General features: G+C 34.3%; 1 protein-coding gene across 1 annotated transcript; it reads left to right on the top strand.

The window, feature by feature from the left end:
* The first annotated feature begins 1,809 nt into the window (after positions 1-1,809).
* LOC129250116 (basic-leucine zipper transcription factor A-like) lies at positions 1,810-19,547 on the top strand. The gene is made up of 2 exons (XM_054889760.1): positions 1,810-2,617; positions 18,307-19,547. The coding sequence occupies exons 1-2, from the start codon at positions 1,810-1,812 to the stop codon at positions 19,545-19,547; spliced, it is 2,049 nt and encodes a 682-aa protein (XP_054745735.1).
* The last annotated feature ends 266 nt before the right edge of the window (positions 19,548-19,813 follow it).

The raw sequence follows: 19,813 nt of genomic DNA, 5'->3' as shown, positions 1-19,813 counted from the left end.
TCAAATGCGAGCACAATTCGCATTGCATTTTTCAAGGAGTAATAATAATAGTAATAATAATATTACAATAAACAGAAACGCTCATCAGGGCGTTCGTAGGGGTGCGAATTTTCTGAACAATTTAAGGTATCCACCAAGGAATACCCCAGCAAATGAGGTCAAGCAAAATCGTCCAGAGCCAATGGACGTTGATCCATCATTACAGATCACAAATATTCCCAAACCGGTACAAACGTACCAGCAACAGGTGAGAGGCAATAGAAATAATTGGCAGACCAATTATAATTATCAGGCAAATGCTGTGCCAAAGAGGTCGAATAATAGTGCGCAAATAAGTACGCAACCTCAACAGAAGGTGCAAAGAATTAATAACATGGGAGAAAATCATTTTTTAGAGTAAGGTCTGATTTGCCCTACATTGTCAAGACGGATAGGAAGACGGGGCAAATCTTCAAAATCTTAATTGATACGGGAGCAACAAGCTCATATATACGGGCCGGGCTCTATGTAAACAAAAATGTTTTAGAAAATAAGAAGAGGGTAAGAACCATTCATGGTTCGACCATCATAAACTTTTTCCATAATATCAATTTATTTGATGCTCAGGAGCGATTTTACGAGATTGAAAATTTAGAAAGTGATCTCTTAATTGGAATCAATTTCTTGAGTAAAATCGAAGCCAAGATTGATATTCCAAATCGGGTGTTGATCTATGGTAATAACAAAACAGAAAAAATTCATTTTCTTGATGATTTTGATATACCAAACCCCTCGGGACAAGAAGGTCCTGAAACGTCTGTCGAAAATATTATCAATAAACCAAAAGGGAAAAATAATGAAAGAAATACCAAAAACGGTGTGAAGAAAATTAATCAGAAACTAGTAGGGAAAAAAGGTCAAAAGGGGCCTGACAAAAATTATACTAGAAACAAAAAAGATAATAAAAATTTGCAAAAAAATATATCGGAAAACCTAACTCCTAAAACTTTTGCTGAGGTAGATACCGCGAAAATAAAAAAATTTAAAAATCAAGATAAGAATGAAGATTCCCAAATTGGAAATTCATTGAATAATTTAAGGTCGGAGTCCTCAAAGATATACTTTGAAGTAGATAGGAAAGGGGAGTCGATCGAAGGGTTGCAAAATAAGGTGATTAAGGAAATTTCAATAACACATAGTGATGTTAATTTAGATTTACCTTTTCGTACCGACGTAAAGGCGGAAATACGAACTTTTGAAGAAAGGCCAATTTGGTCAAAACAATACCCTTACCCAATGTCAGTGAATGATTTTGTTAATAATGAGGTTCAAAGCCTGTTGCAAAAGAATATAATTAGGGAAAGTAAAAGTCCATACAATTCTCCAGTATGGGTGGTTCCAAAGAAAGGAGTAAATGATGACGGAAGTCCTAAATTGAGATTGGTCATCGATTTCAAAAAAATTAATGAAAAAACCACATCTGATAGGTACCCAATGCCTAATCCAGAGGTTATACTTTCAAATTTGGGAAAGTCTAATTATTTTTCTACAATAGATTTGGAGTCTGGATTTTACCAGATATTAATGAAAGAAGGTGATATAGAGAAAACGGCATTTTCGGTAAATAACGGGAAGTACGAATTCCTACGAATGCCGTTCGGATTGAAAAATGCACCAAGTATTTTTCAACGGGCTATGGATAATGTTTTAAGAGAATATATTGGAAAGTTTTGTCACGTTTATGTCGACGATGTTATAATTTTTTCAAAAAATTTGGAAGACCATAAAAAACATTTGAGTTTGGTAATTAATATATTAAGGGAGGCAAATATGAAAATATCCTCTGAAAAATCTAAGTTCTACCAAAGAGAGGTGGAATTTTTGGGATATATAGTGGCAAAGAATATAATCAAAACGGACCCAAGAAAGGTTGAAGCCATACAGAATTATCCTATACCAAAGACATTGCGTCAATTGCGGGGATTTTTGGGGCTGACAGGCTATTATAGAAAATTTATACACAATTACGCGGTTGTGGCAAAGCCATTAACTAAGCATTTGCAGGGGGAAAACGGAAAAATTTCCCAGTATTTGTCAAAGAAAAAGATAGTTAGTCTAGATCAAGACGTAGTGGCTGCTTGTGACAAATTGAAGAATTTACTGGCTCAACAGGTTGAATTGACACAACCTGATTATAACAAAAAATTTGTTTTAACAACCGATGCATCAAATGTAGCTTTGGGTGCAGTATTGTCACAAGAGGGGAAACCTATTGTCTTTATATCAAAAACATTAAATTCTACGGAGTTTAATTATGCTACAAATGAGAAAGAGTTGTTCGCAATAGTCTGGGCTTTGAAAGCATTGCGTAATTACCTTTACGGTGTTAGTGATCTGGAAATACACACTGATCATCAACCTTTGTCATTTGCGATTTCGGAAAGAAATCCGAATATTAAGATTAAGAGATGGAGATCATTTATTGAAGAATTTTCTCCAAAAATTATTTACAAGCCAGGTGCAACCAATGTCGTTGCTGATGCATTGTCGAGACAAATGCTTAATAATTTGACAAATTCCAAAGAACATAGTGAGTCCAGTGATTCGTTAGCGGACACACAACATTCTGCTGAAAGCAGTAATGAATATCAGATTCATGAAACAAAAAAGCCATTAAATCATTTTAAGCAACAAATTTTGATAGATAACGGGGCGAAAATAACCGTGTTAGAGACAATTTCTCATTTTAATAATAAACGATTTTTGATCGAATACGACATACCGGAAAATATTGTTGGAGTTTTAAAAGAATATATTAACCCAAAGTTGGTTACGGGAATATATTGCTCACCTGAGGTGCTTTACGAAATAAAGAACGTATTGAGGGAGGCATTTCCAACTGTAAAATTTTTTCATACGAAATTGTTCCCAAACGATATTACTAATAGAGAGGATCAGGGAGCGATTATTGAACAAACTCACAATAGGGCACATAGAAATTATAGGGAAAATTTGGCCCAAATTAGGCAACAATATTATTGGCCATTGATGATAAAACAGTTCAAGCAATATGTAAAAAATTGTAACATATGCAACAGTAATAAATATGAAAGGCACCCAAAACTTATTCCGATAGGAGAGGCACCTATTCCGGAAAGAGAGGGAGAACAACTCCATATTGATATTTTTTTCGCGCAAAAATTAAAATTTTTAACTTGTATAGATTCTTATTCTAAATATTTAATTGTAAAATATATTGGGGATAAGCTTAATTTGGAGGAAAAAATTTTGGAACTTCTGCAAACATTTCCAGATGTTAAAAGTATAGTTATGGATAATGAACCAGGTTTAAGTACGATACAATTCAGGTCTTTAATGGAAAGACTCAACATACAAATCTATTATTGCACACCACGTCATAGCACGAGTAATGGTCAAATAGAAAGGGTTCATTCCACACTTATAGAAATATCTCGATGTTTAAAAGAGGAACACAGTTTAGTTAGTGATTTCGAATCAATTATGAGGGCGGTGCAGCAGTATAATAAAACTATACATTCAGTAACAGGTAAACAACCTTGTAATATTTTGTTTAATAAAGAGAAGCATGAGAATATAAGGGATATATTAAAAAATAATCAGGAAAAAATGTTAGAATACCACAACAAGAAAAGGCTTCAAAAAAATTACCATAGGGGTGAAATTATATATGAAAAAGTATATGGGGAACGAAATAAATTAAAACCCAAATATAAAAAGCAAGTAGTAGTAGAAGATTTAGGAAATAAAGTTAAAATACAAAACAGAAACAGAATAATTCACAAAGATAACATTAAAGTTTAATCAGAAATAAAAGAAATATAAAATATAAAATATAAAATAATAAGCAATGAGCAAGTAAATGTAACAATATCAGATCTTATAGATGTTTCGGAATTTAAAATTGTACAAAAGAGTAATTTAATAGTTGTTTACATTAAGTATCCAAAAGTAAAAAATGTTTGTAAATTGTATAAAGCAATAGCTGTAGCGCAAAATGATGGAAAATTGTTGATTGAAAATGAAATAATAAAATGTGGAGATAAATTTTATTCAGTCAAATTTTGTAAAAAGGAATTAAATAATGCTTTTTGTATGATAAAAGGAAATAACACATGTTTGTCCGATATGTTAAATAATAAACATGCCAACTGCACAAAAATAAATGAAGCAAATGAATCAATAAATATTGTAAAAGATGGTGCTATAATAGCATCAGGAAAGCATAAAATTAATAATCACACTATAGAAGGAGTTTATTTGATAACTTTTCAAGATGATGTTATAATTGACAACAGAAAATATGAAAATCCTACAGGAAAAATTTTAGGATATTTAAGGGAAGGAAAATTAAAATCTTTTTTTGTAAATAAATACATTGAAACAAAAAATATTGATTTAAAATTAAACAATGTTAATATACTCACACCATTAAAGCAAGAAATAAAACGAAATCCTGTTTGGTGGACATTTACCACTTTAATTGTAATAATATTATCTGCATATTTTGTCTTTAAATTTATCATATATATTAATCTAAAAATTAAATTAAAAAATGCAAAAGAAAAAGAAGAATTATTATTGCAATTATCAGACAGACACACCACTAACCCAGGATGTAAACAGTTAAGCATAGATTAATAGCGCAAGCCACTTCCCAAAAAAATAAACAATAAATATAAGCACTTACCATTAGCGAAAGTGTCAAACATGTCATTGACACTTTGCTAATGAAAGAAGTGGACATCACATATCACGTATGGTCCGCTTTCAATAGAATTAAGAAAACAATAAAAATAAGCGCTTACCTTAGCGAAAATGTCAAACATGTCACATATCACGTATGGTCCGCTTTCAATAGAATTAAGACATACTAACCTAAGATTTAAGCTTCAGATTCTGTATAAATATTAAGATTAATAAAGTTTCGGATCAGTTTGTATCCGGTGTGCAACGAAGACTCACAATGTGTTTTTTAAAAAGCTTTTGCTAGTTAAGCAAAAGATAATTTGCATGCACAAATGTAACATATTTGATGCTATGGTAATATTTTGTTTATTTTGATTTTTGTAGGATTTGTGTATATATAAAATATTTCATAGATATATATCATAGATAATATTTGTAACATGAAAGTAGATAGTTTGATACTTATCGTGCTTGTACATACATATTTACACATATATACCCCAAAATGTAAATAAAAAGATATGTCCTTTGTCATTCAATGAAAGTTGTCATCCGCCTGTCAAAATTTCAAATATTGTACTTACAAAACCAAAATATATATGTACCTTCATAGGGCCGGAAGCAGCAGCATGCTCCATTCTAAAATGCAGTAGCCTGGGAGTTGAGGGAAACGCGGATTGAGAGAACTACTCGATTGAGGGCACCACAAAATTCTTCCACTGAGTGCTCTGCAGAGGGAGCCTGAGTAGAGGGAACTTCGAAGTTTGTGTGTAATCTCAGTTATGTCAGAATATCAGTATAAATGTATAAGTACATATGAACATTGTATACATTGTCCAGTGCAAAGTGAATTAGTATTGTCCATTACGTTAAAACGGATGTGCGAAGATTTGATAAAAAATAGAAATTCTTTATATAGTTGACTGTGAAAGTTAAAATGTTTTTACCACTTAAAATAAAAAGTGAAATTATATAAAAACTCGATAAAAACCTTACATTTAAAGTGGTAAAATAATGCTTCTAAAGGCATCCTCAGCGTGAACTATAAAACAAAACTCTCTGTAGAAGGGTGAGTTTGCTGACATAGAAGAAAAAGCAAAGAATCCGGCATGTTTCAATATCCGGCAATTTATAAAAGGAAAAGCTAAGCAACTGCATGAAAAAATGTATGGAAATGGAAGCGGCTTTAATGTAAGTTCTGGTTGGCTTAATGGATTCAAGGCTAAATTCAAAATTATGCTGTAGACAATTTTCGGTGAAAAACTGTCTTCTGGTCAGGAAGCACTGCCAGTGTTTAAAGCGAAGTTTCGACGACTAAAAAACTATTTACAGTGGAATGAAAATCAAATTTATAACGCCGACGAATTTGGCTTAGAAACTACTGCCAAACATAAGTTACCTCAAATGAAAAAATGCTTGGGAAGAAGAAGTGAAAAGGCGAGAGTCATAGTATAAGCTTTTACTAATGCAATTAGCAAACACTAATGGTATTAGTAATAGGCCAAGCGAAAAAACCACGATCATTCAGAGATTTTCAGCTTCCCTTGAACTAAAGGAGCTCAAAAAGAGCATGTATGACTGCACATATTTTTCATGAATGGTTCCACAAATCATTTGTACCAAAGCAAATTAAATTTATTAAATTTCAACATAAAAATCTTACAAATTCAACTAAATTTAAATTTTCTGATGTTCCTTAGGCTACAACATTCCTACTACAGGTGCGTTAACCATTCAAAGCTGTTCTGATCTTAAATAATGCGCCTTGTCATCCAAATGAAGAGTTATTAAAAACAGAATGTGGCTTTAGCCGATGGACCAGAATGTTATGAGATTAATCAAGTTGCACTATAGAACAAATTTATTAAAATCAACTATTGGTAAACACAACTTAGCCGCCTTTTCAAAAAAACTCACTTTGAAATATGTCTTTGCCTAGTCGATACCTAAATTATGAATAGCCTGAATAGAATGATGAGAGTTTCGATAATGATGTTCTTATCAGAGCCTTGAGACAGCAAATAGTTTCACAACATTGAAAAATTGTGCAATTTGACTAAAATTACATGTTGCGTACTTAAGATCGATTATGTTTTATGGTGCACAGGTTTCGGGTTGACAAATTTGAGCCAGTAGAGAAACCTTTGCGTTTCTATATTAAAAAAAAAACTAATATTTTTGCATGCAAGTACGCCGAATTATGTGATCCACATGGAAACCATACTCTCAAAGCTCATATGAATTATGTTTTGCACTGTTTTTCTCTGCCAAATGACAGATTTCCGCATATCCTTCCTAAAGAGATTGTACGCCTTGGTGTACACTGAACATGAAACTTTAAGAAGAACACACTCGAGCTTGACTTGTTTACAGTAGCACAGAAAACAAACTATGTTACATATCACGCTGAAATTTGCCATGTAAGCTTATAACAGTCCTATCAAAAAACAAAAAATTTATTTTTGAAATATGTCATCCGCGGACCGTTTTATTGATACCGTCTCGTTCATATTTGAGTAGAAGTTAAGTTTGATCTTTCGTGCAAGGGGAGGGCTCCTTAATCTAAATGCAAAACCTTTTAAAAAAATTAACTTCTACTGCTAGTCCAGTTTATAACCCAGAAAATATTCAGCACGTCATTGGTACCTGTAGTGTCTATAGAAATTTTCGTTGTGAAAGTTTTGGTGAAAAGACATAGAATAAAATATAAACATTATTTTGAACGGTAGGGATTATAAAGCTCTGTATAAAAGCCTTAACTAGCTGCCTCAAATACAGGGAGCTTATCCTTAATGAATCATCGTATGCTGCTTGTTATTTGTTGTTTACTGATTAATTTATATTTTCATTTTAGGATTAGCTTTTGGATTAGTAATGTTAAAGAAGAGAAAAAATATGAACTATGTGCCTAAATAATATTAATGTTTATTATACTCACGACTGACAATTTATGTTAGAGTCGAGCGTTCTCTTATTGATTGTTATGCCTTTGTATTTATTTTAATTTAATATCAAAAATTATGGACAGAAATATGATAAATGACAATTGTGCTATTGATAATGAGGAAGTTACCGATGATGCTGATGAGTTTTTAGATTCTCATGACGAATAAGCGAAGAAATAGAATTCGTTTCCATACAATTAAAATTTTTCTTAAAAAAATCGATTGGATGAAGAACCATACCCACTCGCTCGAACACATTATTGTTCTCAAAAATATTAGGGATATTTCTTTGCAAAGCTCACAGGAAACTAAGAAATAATAAAGTACTTCTTAAAATAATATGTATTTCTTATTTAACTTAATTTATTGCGGCCGCCGTGGCCGAATGCATTGGTGCGTGACTACCATTCGGGATTCAGAAAGAACGTAGGTTCGAATCTCGGTGAAATATCAAAATGAAGGAAACGTTTTTTTCTAATAGCGGTCGCCCTGCGGCAAGCATTGGTAAACCTCCGAGTGTATTTCTGCCATGAAAAAGCTCCTCCTCCAACATGAAGACGCACGCCACAAATAGGAGCAGGAGCTCGGCCAAACACCCAGAAAGGGTGTACGCGCCAATTATATATATATTACTTTTAAACACTTTTTATTCTCAATCCGCTTTTGTACATACTTAATGCAATCTCGATTGAAGGTACAGTCTGGGTTGAGGGAATAGCCCTTGCACGAATTAGTTCCCCCTACCCCGAGCCTACAGTATTCTTTAATAAAAGAAAAGCTATTTCATTCATAAACGCAATCGTATTTTTCTCAAAGCAAGGCTAGTTCATTCGAATACGAGCTCCCCATATCTTCTCTCCGCTCCAGAGCTGTCCATAAGACTATTTTTCTGGACAAAGGCTAAAATATTTCGTGAATATGTACCCATATATGAGGCATTCTCTGAAAAAAAAGCCACTTGAAAAAAAAAAGTTCTTTATTTTTTTTGGCAATAATATATCTTATAGTATATGTAAAAACTAAAATAAAAAATATGGTTTTAGGTCCGTGTAATGCGGGGTTGCCATACTGTCAGGGGTCAAAGTTTTTTGCAAAAAAATTTTCGAACCGCCATAACTTTTAAACGAATGAACGGATTTTAAAACACCTTAAGACTTTTTTGTACACAATTTCTTAAACTTTAAAACTGTGTATCATAAAAAATTTTTAAATTAATATTTCATTGAAAAAAATTAAAAAAAAATTTTTTTTTGAATTTTTAACCACTTATGCCCCCTTCGATTTTTTTCAAAAATACCTCAAAATGTTCCTTATTTCATCACCTTTTTACCCCCCAAAGGGAATTTTGGGACAGCAATATTTGTATGAGTCACAAATAAAAAACCAACTCAGTGCAACGCTCTCAATCTAACCAATCTATTTGTTTGACTACAAATTGCAATAATTTATCAGAAGCTGTGAAAAGGAAGTAAAAAATAAGACAAGCAAACAGGATTCCTTAGATTTCAAGCTGTTGCTATGATGAAAAATCATTGATTTATGGACTTTTATTATCTGCATTTAGCGTAACCCAGGTTTAACGACGTGGACGTAGCAGACATTTAATCATTTTTTTATTTTTTTTATTTTTTCATTTTTTTTATTTATTTTTTTGTTTTTTTATTATTTTTAAACTTTTTTTGGAATGTTTCAATTTTATAATTTTTTTTTTTTGGGTTTTTTAGTTTTTTAAGTAAAATAATTATGTATATTGAATCTTAACTTGATGTTCATGTGCTTTTGCGTTTACATCCACGCTTTGGTGGAAAAACTACAGATTCTTCAGAGAAACTAAATGTTTTTAATAACAATTCTTCGTTACCGATAGGGATAAATGCGTGATACTTTTGGGTACCATTAATTCTGTTTGCTAAAGAAAATCTGACTTTCAAGGAATTTTCGAGCACATTTTGTTCTTTTTTTGAAGAAAAATACACGAAAGTTCGTTCAAGATTTTTCTTTGCCCAATTGAAAAGAGCTTCTGCTGTCAAAATTTGTTGGGAAGGTGGAAGTTGTAAGCTCGCTCGAGCTGCCAATCTTTTTAAATTTCCACCAATACCATCACAAGGACCTTTCCCATGGGCAGTTTCATGGAAGTGCCATTCAGCATCCACTCCAAAGTCCTTCTTATGATTCAACAAATTAACAAAATTAAATCGATTCTTATAATGTTGTGCTGCTCCATCAGTAAAATATATTATTTTATTTATCGATAAACTTTGCTCCTTTAAATGTTTCATAAGAATCTTCTGGAATGCATGCACAGCTACAGTATTATGCGTGAGATCATCAGAAAGAACAATTATACTGTTATGTTCAAGTTTCTGATTTTTAACATAATAGTACACAGCTGTATGAATGGAAACTTGATTGTTGTTCCAGTGGAATGACTGAGCAGCATTTTGAGCAACGAATGCATAATTCTCTGCAAAATCGCATAATAATAGCAATTCTCCTACTTTTAGATTTTTTTTCAGATGCTCTAAATAGCTTGCTTGCTGTCTAGCAATAAAATCGTGATTCCTCAAAACTGTCAATTTCTCACACAAAGTTTCAACAAATTCATTACTATCCTGAACTTGAGATATCAACGTTGAACGGTCTGTGCTTTCCCAAATTTGAAACTCAATTTTATTAATTCCGTTAGACTCGAAAATCTCATTTAAATGGTCTTTTATAATATCAATATTATTTTCGCATTTTTTACATTCTCCAGAATGACATTGAGGTGTCGCATTTTCACAGACCATGATTTTTAAGCAATCTTTATAAGAAGTAAGTTTTAAAACACTGGATTCAGTCAAAGAAGGTATAGATGCTCCGTCAATCATTAAGTGCACATTTTCGTGGTAAGTACATACACAAACCGAATGTGTTCCACATGATCCCGCAAGAACACAATGCTTCGGTCGCAATCGGGCGAAGGTGGAAAATCCTATCTTACAATTCGGATGTTCTAATTTAAAAAGATAATAAAGTTCCGAAAGGTTACATAAAATTAAACGCTTTTGTACATGAACACGTTTTCCATCGGATTGCTTTACAGGAACGAAATCTTTTTTACCTGGCAAAAGACGACTATTTGTGTCCTTTTCATAAAAACTAATAACCAACGTTTTAATTTCTTCAGATAATGAATTTCCATTAATTTTATCGCTTTTTCCTTCTCTTGCTTGTTTGACGAGTTGGCGTGAACATCCAAATATCTTTGCTACTTTTCTTTCTCCCCATGAATCTGGTACAAGTTTTAATAATTCATACTTTTCAAATCTACTAATCTGTGGATCATTGAATTTATTTTTTAATTTTTCAATAATTTGCAACAAATCAGCGGAATCATTACCGTTATTAGTAGATTTATCATCTTTAGCAAAAGAAAAATCTGAATCAGATTCGTTCTCACAATCAGATTCAGATTTATTCTCAGACTCAAATTCGTTCTCAATCTTAAATTCTTCCAAATTCTTTAAATCTGTAGACGATGCAGAAGATTTAGGTTTAGATTTACATTTACCAGTAACTTTAGGCCAACCTTCTTTCACAAGCTGTTTACGACATTTATCACACAAATACAAACTGTGAGGTACGTTTTTTCCAACAATTTTTCCACTATTGACCTTACGTACATTCTTATTTTTATGATATTCATATTGAAAAGGATTATAGCACTTAGTAAAAGGCATAATTAAAAAAAAACCATATAATAAGTAGTGAAAAAAAAAATACTTACTGTAGAAAACTCTTTCAATGCGATAATCCTAGAAAATGTTACACTTTGTTAGGCACGGTACTTATAATACGCGTGAATAAACTCGGTTGTAAGAAGGCATACAGCATAGCCACCTAGCGGAATTTTAGGGTACTTGAATTCTCCAATTTAAACTATGTAGTTAGTATTGGACAATTATCAGTATTGGACAATTTTAAGGACTTTGTTTTCCATTTATGGACATGAAATCTCTTTAATTTCTTTTACAAAATTCCTAAATAATAATTTTTCTTACATTTAGTAAAGTATGATGGAAAAAGATAATAATATAATGCAGTAGGGATGATAGTAGAGCATTTCCTTGGATTAAGAGCGTTGCGCTGAGTTGGTTTTTTATTTGTAACTCATACAAATATTGCTGTCCCAAAATTCCCTTTGGGGGGTAAAAAGGTGATGAAATAAGGAACATTTTGAGGTATTTTTGAAAAAATCGAAGGGGGCATAAGTGGTTAAAAATTCAAATTTTTTTTTAATTTTTTTCAATGAAATATTAATTTAAAAATTTTTTATGATACACAGTTTTAAAGTTTAAGAAATTTTGTACGAAAAAGTCTTAAGGTGTTTTAAAATCCGTTCATTCGTTTAAAAGTTATAGCGGTTCGAAAATTTTTTTGCAAAAAACTTTGACCCCTGACAGTATGGCAACCCCGCATTACACGGACCTAAAACCATATTTTTTATTTTAGTTTTTACATATACTATAAGATATATTATTGCCAAAAAAAATAAAGAACTTTTTTTTCAAGTGGCTTTTTTTTCAGAGAATGCCTCATATGCGAATTAGCTTTTGTTTGTTGCCATGATGAGAACGTCGTCAGCATATGCACATATTTGAAAATCGTTGTCAAATATTGTTCCGGACAAGTTAATATCTTTTACAACTGTATGCAACATAATGTTGAAAATCAGAGCGGATAATGCGTATCCTTGTTTAACACCAGACAGGACCTGGAAGGGTTCAGCCATTTCGTCTTGTACGAGCACTTTGCTAGTAGTATCATTCATCGTGCAAAGAACCAGTTCAATCAGTTTCAACGAAACGCCAATTTTTTGGAAACAGTGATTGATTCCTTTCTGTCTAGACTATCAGACGCTTGTTAAAATAAATTTTAAAATTTGGTTAACCAGGAAACCTTGATCAATTGTCGATCGATTGCTTCTAAACAAACACTGGTATTTATCTATTATTTCATCAGCATAAACATTGCAACTGACGTTCAATAGCGATATTCTTCGATAATTCCGACATTCAGTCTTATTGCCCTTCTTATGAAATGCTCTATTACACTTGTTAGCCATTCGTTTGGTATTTTATTCTTTTCCTAAATGGTTTTTATAAGATAGTGTATTTGCTTGTGCAAGACTTGGCCTCCATATTTTATGAGCTCTGCCGGGACTCCGTCTTCCCCACCTGTTTTACTGTTTTTTAATTTCTTTATTGTTGTGGTTACTTCAGTTATTCTAGGTCCTTCAATCAATATTTCAGCTTTATGGATATCCTCTATTTCATTGTTATTATCATTATCCTTAGGATGACTTCCGTGGGGGAGCTCGGTGAAATGTCGTTTCCATCATCTCTTGTTGGTTGCCACTAATTATATTTCCATTCTTGTCCTTACAAACGTTGGTTCTTGTTTGGACAGCTTTTGCCTGTCTTTTTATGTTTTGGTACATTGAAAGTGGTACACGAAGCTTCGACAGTTCAGGGTTCCACCAAGGAACCGGTTTCCCCTGTCTGCTTTGCCTGAGTGGGTCCAGTTCCTCAAAGCAATTGATTAAAGTACATACCTTCTAATTTCTCAGTAGAATTCTCAATCATTTCTACTGATCACCATACCTGCCCCAGTCCGCATTTTGAGGATTAGTACGGGAAGGTATTCATATTGCATCAATTCCCAGTCGGAATTCGATAAGACGATGATTAGAAAGGGAGTCCTCTTCCAAAACTCGCCATCGGTTGATTTGATTTCCAACTGACCTATTGGTTAATGTTAAATCAATCACCTCTTGTCTCCTCTTGGTCACAAAAGTTGGTTTGTTACCAGTGTTTTGAATGACCAAATCAGATGACAGGATAAAATCCAGTAAATTGAGACCTCTGGGGTTGCATTTGCTGCTTCCCCATACATTGTTCTGGGAATTTGCATCACAGCCCACTTTTAGCCCCAGATTATTGAATACCGCATACTTGACTACTTCTCTTAGCTCCCTCGAAGGAGGTGGCTGTAAAGAGTCGTAGGGTAGGTAGACCGAATTTATGATAGCTTCGATACTGTTCCCACTCTTACAGTACTTTAGTTTGGCAACAACGATATCTCCGGAGCACAGCTCTTTAAATATCGAGTGTTCGATCAACCTCGGCATGATAATACATGCTTGCGGTCTCTCACTCCCTTCGCAATGAAGTATTTGTCCCCAAGAAATAGTAGCGAGACCACAGATACGCTTGTGGCAAACCCATGGTTCTTGTATTATTATTATGTATGGGTTTGTTTGCAGTTTTGCATGACTACGGCACAGGAGAGCCGTAGACGCCTTGCTGTACTTAAGATTTATCTGCCTAAATATGACTTCAGTCGTGAGAGTAAGTATATTTACGCTTTGTCCTCCACCTTATCCTGGACATGGAAATGGACTCCCCCCAAATTTAGGTTAGGTTAGGTTTTTGTGACAGTCGGTTTTAAAAATATCCAACTCGCTTAGACCATATAGCTCCATTATGGTATCGTTGCGTAACACGGGAACCTCAGTATTTATATATTATATCATGGAACCATTTAGACACTCTCATGAAGCGTAGGATAGGTTCGTAAGAGAGCCAAAGAGTATTTTCCTGACAACCTTGCTCTGCTCTTAGCTAGGCTCGAAAAGTACAGAGGACGTGCTCTGTTATAGATTAGGTTAGATTGACCTGGCTAGCTGAAAGCCATCACATATACCTATTGGTCCTTAGTGATGCCAGTTGGAGCTTGACCCTTACGTTTCCTTGTAGTAGGCTTCTTATAATTAGCCTGCGTCTGTTGCGAATCTAAGTAATTTCTGAAGCTCTAACCCCGAGAGACATTCTAATATCTCATATTGTAGAGCTCCTAAACATTTAATTCTTGCAGGGCAAGAACATAGAAGGTGTTCAAGAATTCCCTTCTCTTCTAATTCATTGCAAAATCTGCAGCTATCATTGATTGTAATTCCCATTTTGTATGCGTGTCCCGCTAACAAATTGTGGCCTGTCAGTACTCCAACGATAGTTCTGCTTTCTTTTCTAGACAGGGTTAGCACAAATCTGGCGTATTTATCTGCATTCTGTGTCCACATGATTTTCGCGGTTTTGCCAGTGGCTAGTCTCTCTATGGTTTCCCTGATCCTAAGAACGCTTTTCGATGAAATTTCATATGAGTTTATTGTCTTTATTGCCGCTTGACTGTCAACATATATATTTATGTTGGAGTTCTCAATGTCTTTGCTAGTGCTATTTCTGCAAACTTTCCTATCGCAAAGACTTCTGCTGGAAAAATACTGCAGTGGTCAGGGAGCTTAATTTGCCGCTTGATGTCCAGCTCTGCGCAATAAATCCCTGCATCTACTCCGTTCATCATTTTCCAGCCGTCAGCAAATATAATATATTAAGCGTTTTGGTATTAGGTTGTATACCTCTTTTCCACCCCTCTTCTTCTATTGTTGTTCGGGATCTCTTCACCCAATTGTATTTCGGAGTCATATAATCCGTACTGGTCCGATAATTCATACCTATTGAGCTATGTCCCAATATTTTACAAGTAAATTCGCCCGTTTCGTTAAGTCTTTATGCAGATCTAGCTACTAGACCTTCTGCCGGAATGTAAATCGGTGGTTGGTTGAGTATTCTTTCAAGTGCTGCCGTAGGAGTAGTTTTAATTTCCCCTGTAGTGCATAGTGCATCAAGACGTTAATACTTTCCACATCTGTTTTGTGTGTAATTTTTCTCAATGCAGTCCACCAGGCCCGTGCGCAAACCCTCAGATTAAGGAGGGGGGGTTCCAACTTTTGTTGCAGTGTGATATAATTTTGCTTGTGTATATAAATTTATGAAACAGTACACGCTTAAGTGACAGTTTCGGATATGATGAGTCATTGATTGGTGATTAGCATAAATAATAATCAAAAAAAGATTGAAATTAATTTATTATAATATGCTTTATAATAACTCATCAATGTTCTCATGCTCTATTCATATATAATTTGTTTTTTCTGTACATCTAATCCATAGATCTATGTCATAAGATATTATCAGATTTTATAGAAGTAATTGAACATATACTATACATTTATTACTATTTGAGTAAATACAAACAAATGTTTGTGCGACCAAGCCCTGCAAACCCTCCCGTGCGCACGGGCTTGCAGTCCACCACAATAGAGTAATATTGGCTTTGCAACAGCTGAGTGGCACCAATCCATTATTGAGGGAGATAGACCTAATGTAACTCCCAGCATTCTTTTACATGCAAATAGTGCGTTACTGGCCTTTTTCTTCCTCGCAAATACAATGCGCTTCAATAATAGTTTCCAAAAATACTCCAAGGAACTTTGCGTGGTCTTTAAGAGTTAGTTCTACGTCATTTAGCTCAGGGAGTGCCAATTCGGGATCTTTTACCTTCTAGTAAAAATTATCATATCCATTTTATCGGCGTTTATCCCCAAGCCTGTCTGAGTTGCCCATTGATGCATTGTTGCAAGTGTATTATTCATTTTTTCGCTCACGGTATCTAGGTATTTCCCTGTCACTACTATGGCTATGTCAGCTGCATATGCTATAAGTTTGGATGCCGTGCCAGAAAAGTGGCGATAGGATTCTACCTTGTGGTCTACCGTCACATGCTAGTTTAGTGAGTTTAACTTCGTTCAACGTATTATTCTACAATTTAAAAGGTTCTTTATCCATGAATAAATAGCGCATTCTGTATTTGTTGCATCTTAGTCCCTTAGAAAGGCTTCCCGACACATTGTTGAATGCACCACTTATGTCTTGTAGTATGTTCACTTATCGAATGCTCACTGTACTCAGTTGAATGCATAAATATTATTACAAACACATTGTAGCACTTGACTACAATATTCACATAAACAATGTGCAAGCACTTGTGGTAACACGATCCCTTGGACATTGCCCTGCATGGACATTACCGCATCGGCATATTTGATATGCGCCGACGGTTCAACAACCAAGTGAACATATTACCTCCTCCCCGCCGTTACGAGCCGCGTCAGCCCTTAGACGTTCTTATGTAAACAATACATAAAGAATTATACATAAGCTGACCGCGCCTCTGCCGGCGTCCCTGACAGCGCAGTCACGCTGTCTTTAGCTGTAAGAACCAGATTGTAATAACTAAAAATTCAATCAATAAATGACACTCGTAGTGACGAGTCAAGCAAAACGGAACATTTCTGATTATTTAACAATACATGGCGACCGTGACAAAGTCCTGGAGTCAAGCAGCAGGAGGAAAGAAAGCTATGCCAACAACATATACAAAGTATTGAAGCAGCTGGACGCTGGACAACTTTACATCGCAAAAAGGCAAAGAGCAGGAACAGCGTTGGAAACTACATTTTTCTTGTCTGAGTGAGTAGAGGTTCAATGAATGCAGTAATTAAAAAGAAAAAAGCCGGAAGAAGCGGCATACGAGTACGCCTCCAAAAGAGGAAGGCGGAAATTCTCAAACTATTGTTTGCCACCAACCCACCATTACGTTGGGAGGCAACAATAGCACTACAAGCCGAGCTAGATCAGATTGATCAAGCCCAGAAGGCAAACCATAAGCATTCAACCTCTACCACCACACAAAGACATATAAAAATAATTGATAAAACTATTCCCAAATTAAACCAGCCAGGAGCAATAAAAGCCCAGCTCAGTAAACCAGCCAAGAAGTGCCCAACCGACTGCGAGGGACCATTGGACAGTGCGTTCTGCCAATACACGTGCAAGCACTGCACGGCAGCGGATCCGAACACCAAGACGAACAACAACTAGAAACATCAAACGCGAGAGGCACCCCGCCGCTTGCGTCAACGAGGGAGCGCCAGCGTGCCAGATCCGGCGAAGACCAGCTGGTGCAGATGGACGATCAACAGCAGCAGAATTTAGATATATTTATATAATACAAAAAAAAAAAAAAAATATTGTTATTAATTTAAGACAAATATTGTAAGCGGAAGCGATAACTGCATTGCCCGCTAGAGTATGGCCAGTGAAGCCATACAAACCACTAGGTAGGAGATCGCTGTTGATTGAATCAGGAAAAATTAATTAAATTAAAATTGACTCCTAAATGAACATTAACGTTAGAAATAACAAAACTAAAATATATGAGCAGAAACAGTATAAGTAAATTTGATGATATATATATAATAACACCCAGAATGGGGTTAATTGATACCAAAACAGTGGACTCCACTGCAAATGTAATAAATAAAATAGAATCGTCAAATACTGATATGAAAATGACAAACATATTGTTACTGATAATCGTTATTATTATGTGTGCATATATTATTTACAAAGCCTACATCCTACATAATAAATGTATAAAAAAGAGAGCCTTAAGCCAAGCTAACGATCTTGATAAGATCTGAAAATAATATACAAACACACACGATTCTCATGGTAATGTGTTTATATATACAAAAAAAAAAACTTTTATATATATACATATACATAATGAATCCCAGGCATGGAATGGGAGCAACTAACCCTAAATATCCGTGAACTAAAAGAAAAATTTGATAAATCTTACAAATGTGTAAGCCAGAATAGGTCAATACAAAAGGATACTTTAAATAAACATGCGAAAATTCTTGTAGAAACATTTAATGATGCAAGAATATTAGTGCATGATAATAGACGCATAATAAATAAAACTAACTGGTCAAAAATATCAAAATTGTTGATCAAATTACGTTTAAATTTATATAACGTCAAAGAAAAGTATCAGCTAGATATTTTCATTCCAACAGTGTTAAATTCACCATTAACACTACATGGAGAAGAAGATCAGAAATCAGTTGAAACAGATTTAGATTCAGATCCTGAATCAAACGAAGAAACTGACATAAAAGAAAACGACCTAAAAGATCTTACTATTCCTGCACAAATCACTTTATCTGAAGAAGATAATGAGATAGAACAGGAAGAAGGATTGAATTCTAGCACAAGCTCAGCAGACACAGAAGAATACATCATGACAGACGTAAACGCCCAAAGGGCATACATAAAGGACATATCGAATGCCATTCCAGAATTCAATGGACAGAAAATACATCTTCAAAGATTTGTAACAGCTTTGAAGTTAATAAATCTGACAAAAGGCACATTCGAAGAAATAGCTGTTGAGGTCATTAAGTCAAAAATTGTTGGCTCAACTCTATACAAAGTCCAAAATGAAACGACAATTAATGCAATAATCAAAAAATTGCAAGATACTATAGTTGGTGAAACATCCGACGTAGTAAAAGCCAAATTGTCTAAAACAATGCAAAAAGGGAAAACTGCCGAAAAATTTACGACAGAAATTGACAATTTACGAAAGCTTTTGGAAGCTTCGTATATTGACGAAGGCCTATCAGCCGAACATGCTGACAAATTCAGCACTAAAGAAGCCATTAACACAATGGTTAAAAATTGCGAACACGGAAAGTTAAAAACAATCCTCGAGGCAGGCAATTTCAAAACAATGGATGAAGCCGTCACAAAGTATATACAATGTAGTACCGAAATGACAGGCAATCCCAATTCAATATTGCTAGCCCAAAGGGGCCGTGGTAATTATAACAACAGGAATAATTATCGCGGTAGAGGCAATGGTAGAGGCAATGGTCGAGGTTATTATAATAATAATAATTATAATAACAACAACCGCAATAATGGCCAGAATAATAATTACCAATATAATAATTATAGAGGTAATAATAGAGGAAACAACAGAGTCAACCATAGAGGAAATAACCACCAAAATGGAGGTTATAACCAAAACAGTTACAATAATGTAAGGGTGACCCAAAACGCTTCGGGAAACTCCCAACAGCCTTTAGATACTCAGCAGTAAATAATAAAATTCATACCATCAATCTCAGCCAAAACATATACGTAACCTTCACAAATATAAACACAGGGAAAGAACTAGTATTCTTGATAGACACAGGTGCAGATATATCTATATTAAAAGAAAATTCAGATGTTTTTCAATACATTCAAACTGATCATATAATAAATATACAGGGAATAAGTCAAGAAGTAACCAAATCTAAAGGACTTACTTCCATTGAAATCCAAACCACAAATTACATAATCCCCCACGATTTTCACATTGTA

This window comes from Anastrepha obliqua, chromosome 6, assembly GCF_027943255.1.
Source record: "Anastrepha obliqua isolate idAnaObli1 chromosome 6, idAnaObli1_1.0, whole genome shotgun sequence".
Lineage (NCBI taxonomy): Eukaryota > Metazoa > Arthropoda > Insecta > Diptera > Tephritidae > Anastrepha > Anastrepha obliqua.
Note: the sequence above shows the minus strand (reverse complement) of the source record. Positions and strands in the feature narration are given on the sequence as shown.

Excerpts from the sequence above, each read along its gene's own strand:
- LOC129250116 (XM_054889760.1), top strand. The coding sequence starts at position 1,810 with ATGAAAATATCCTCTGAAAAATCTAAGTTCTACCAAAGAGAGGTGGAA. Across the intron at positions 2,618-18,306 it reads ACAACATTCTGCTGAAAGCA|AAACATTTAATGATGCAAGA; the intron begins GTAATGAATATC and ends AAATTCTTGTAG.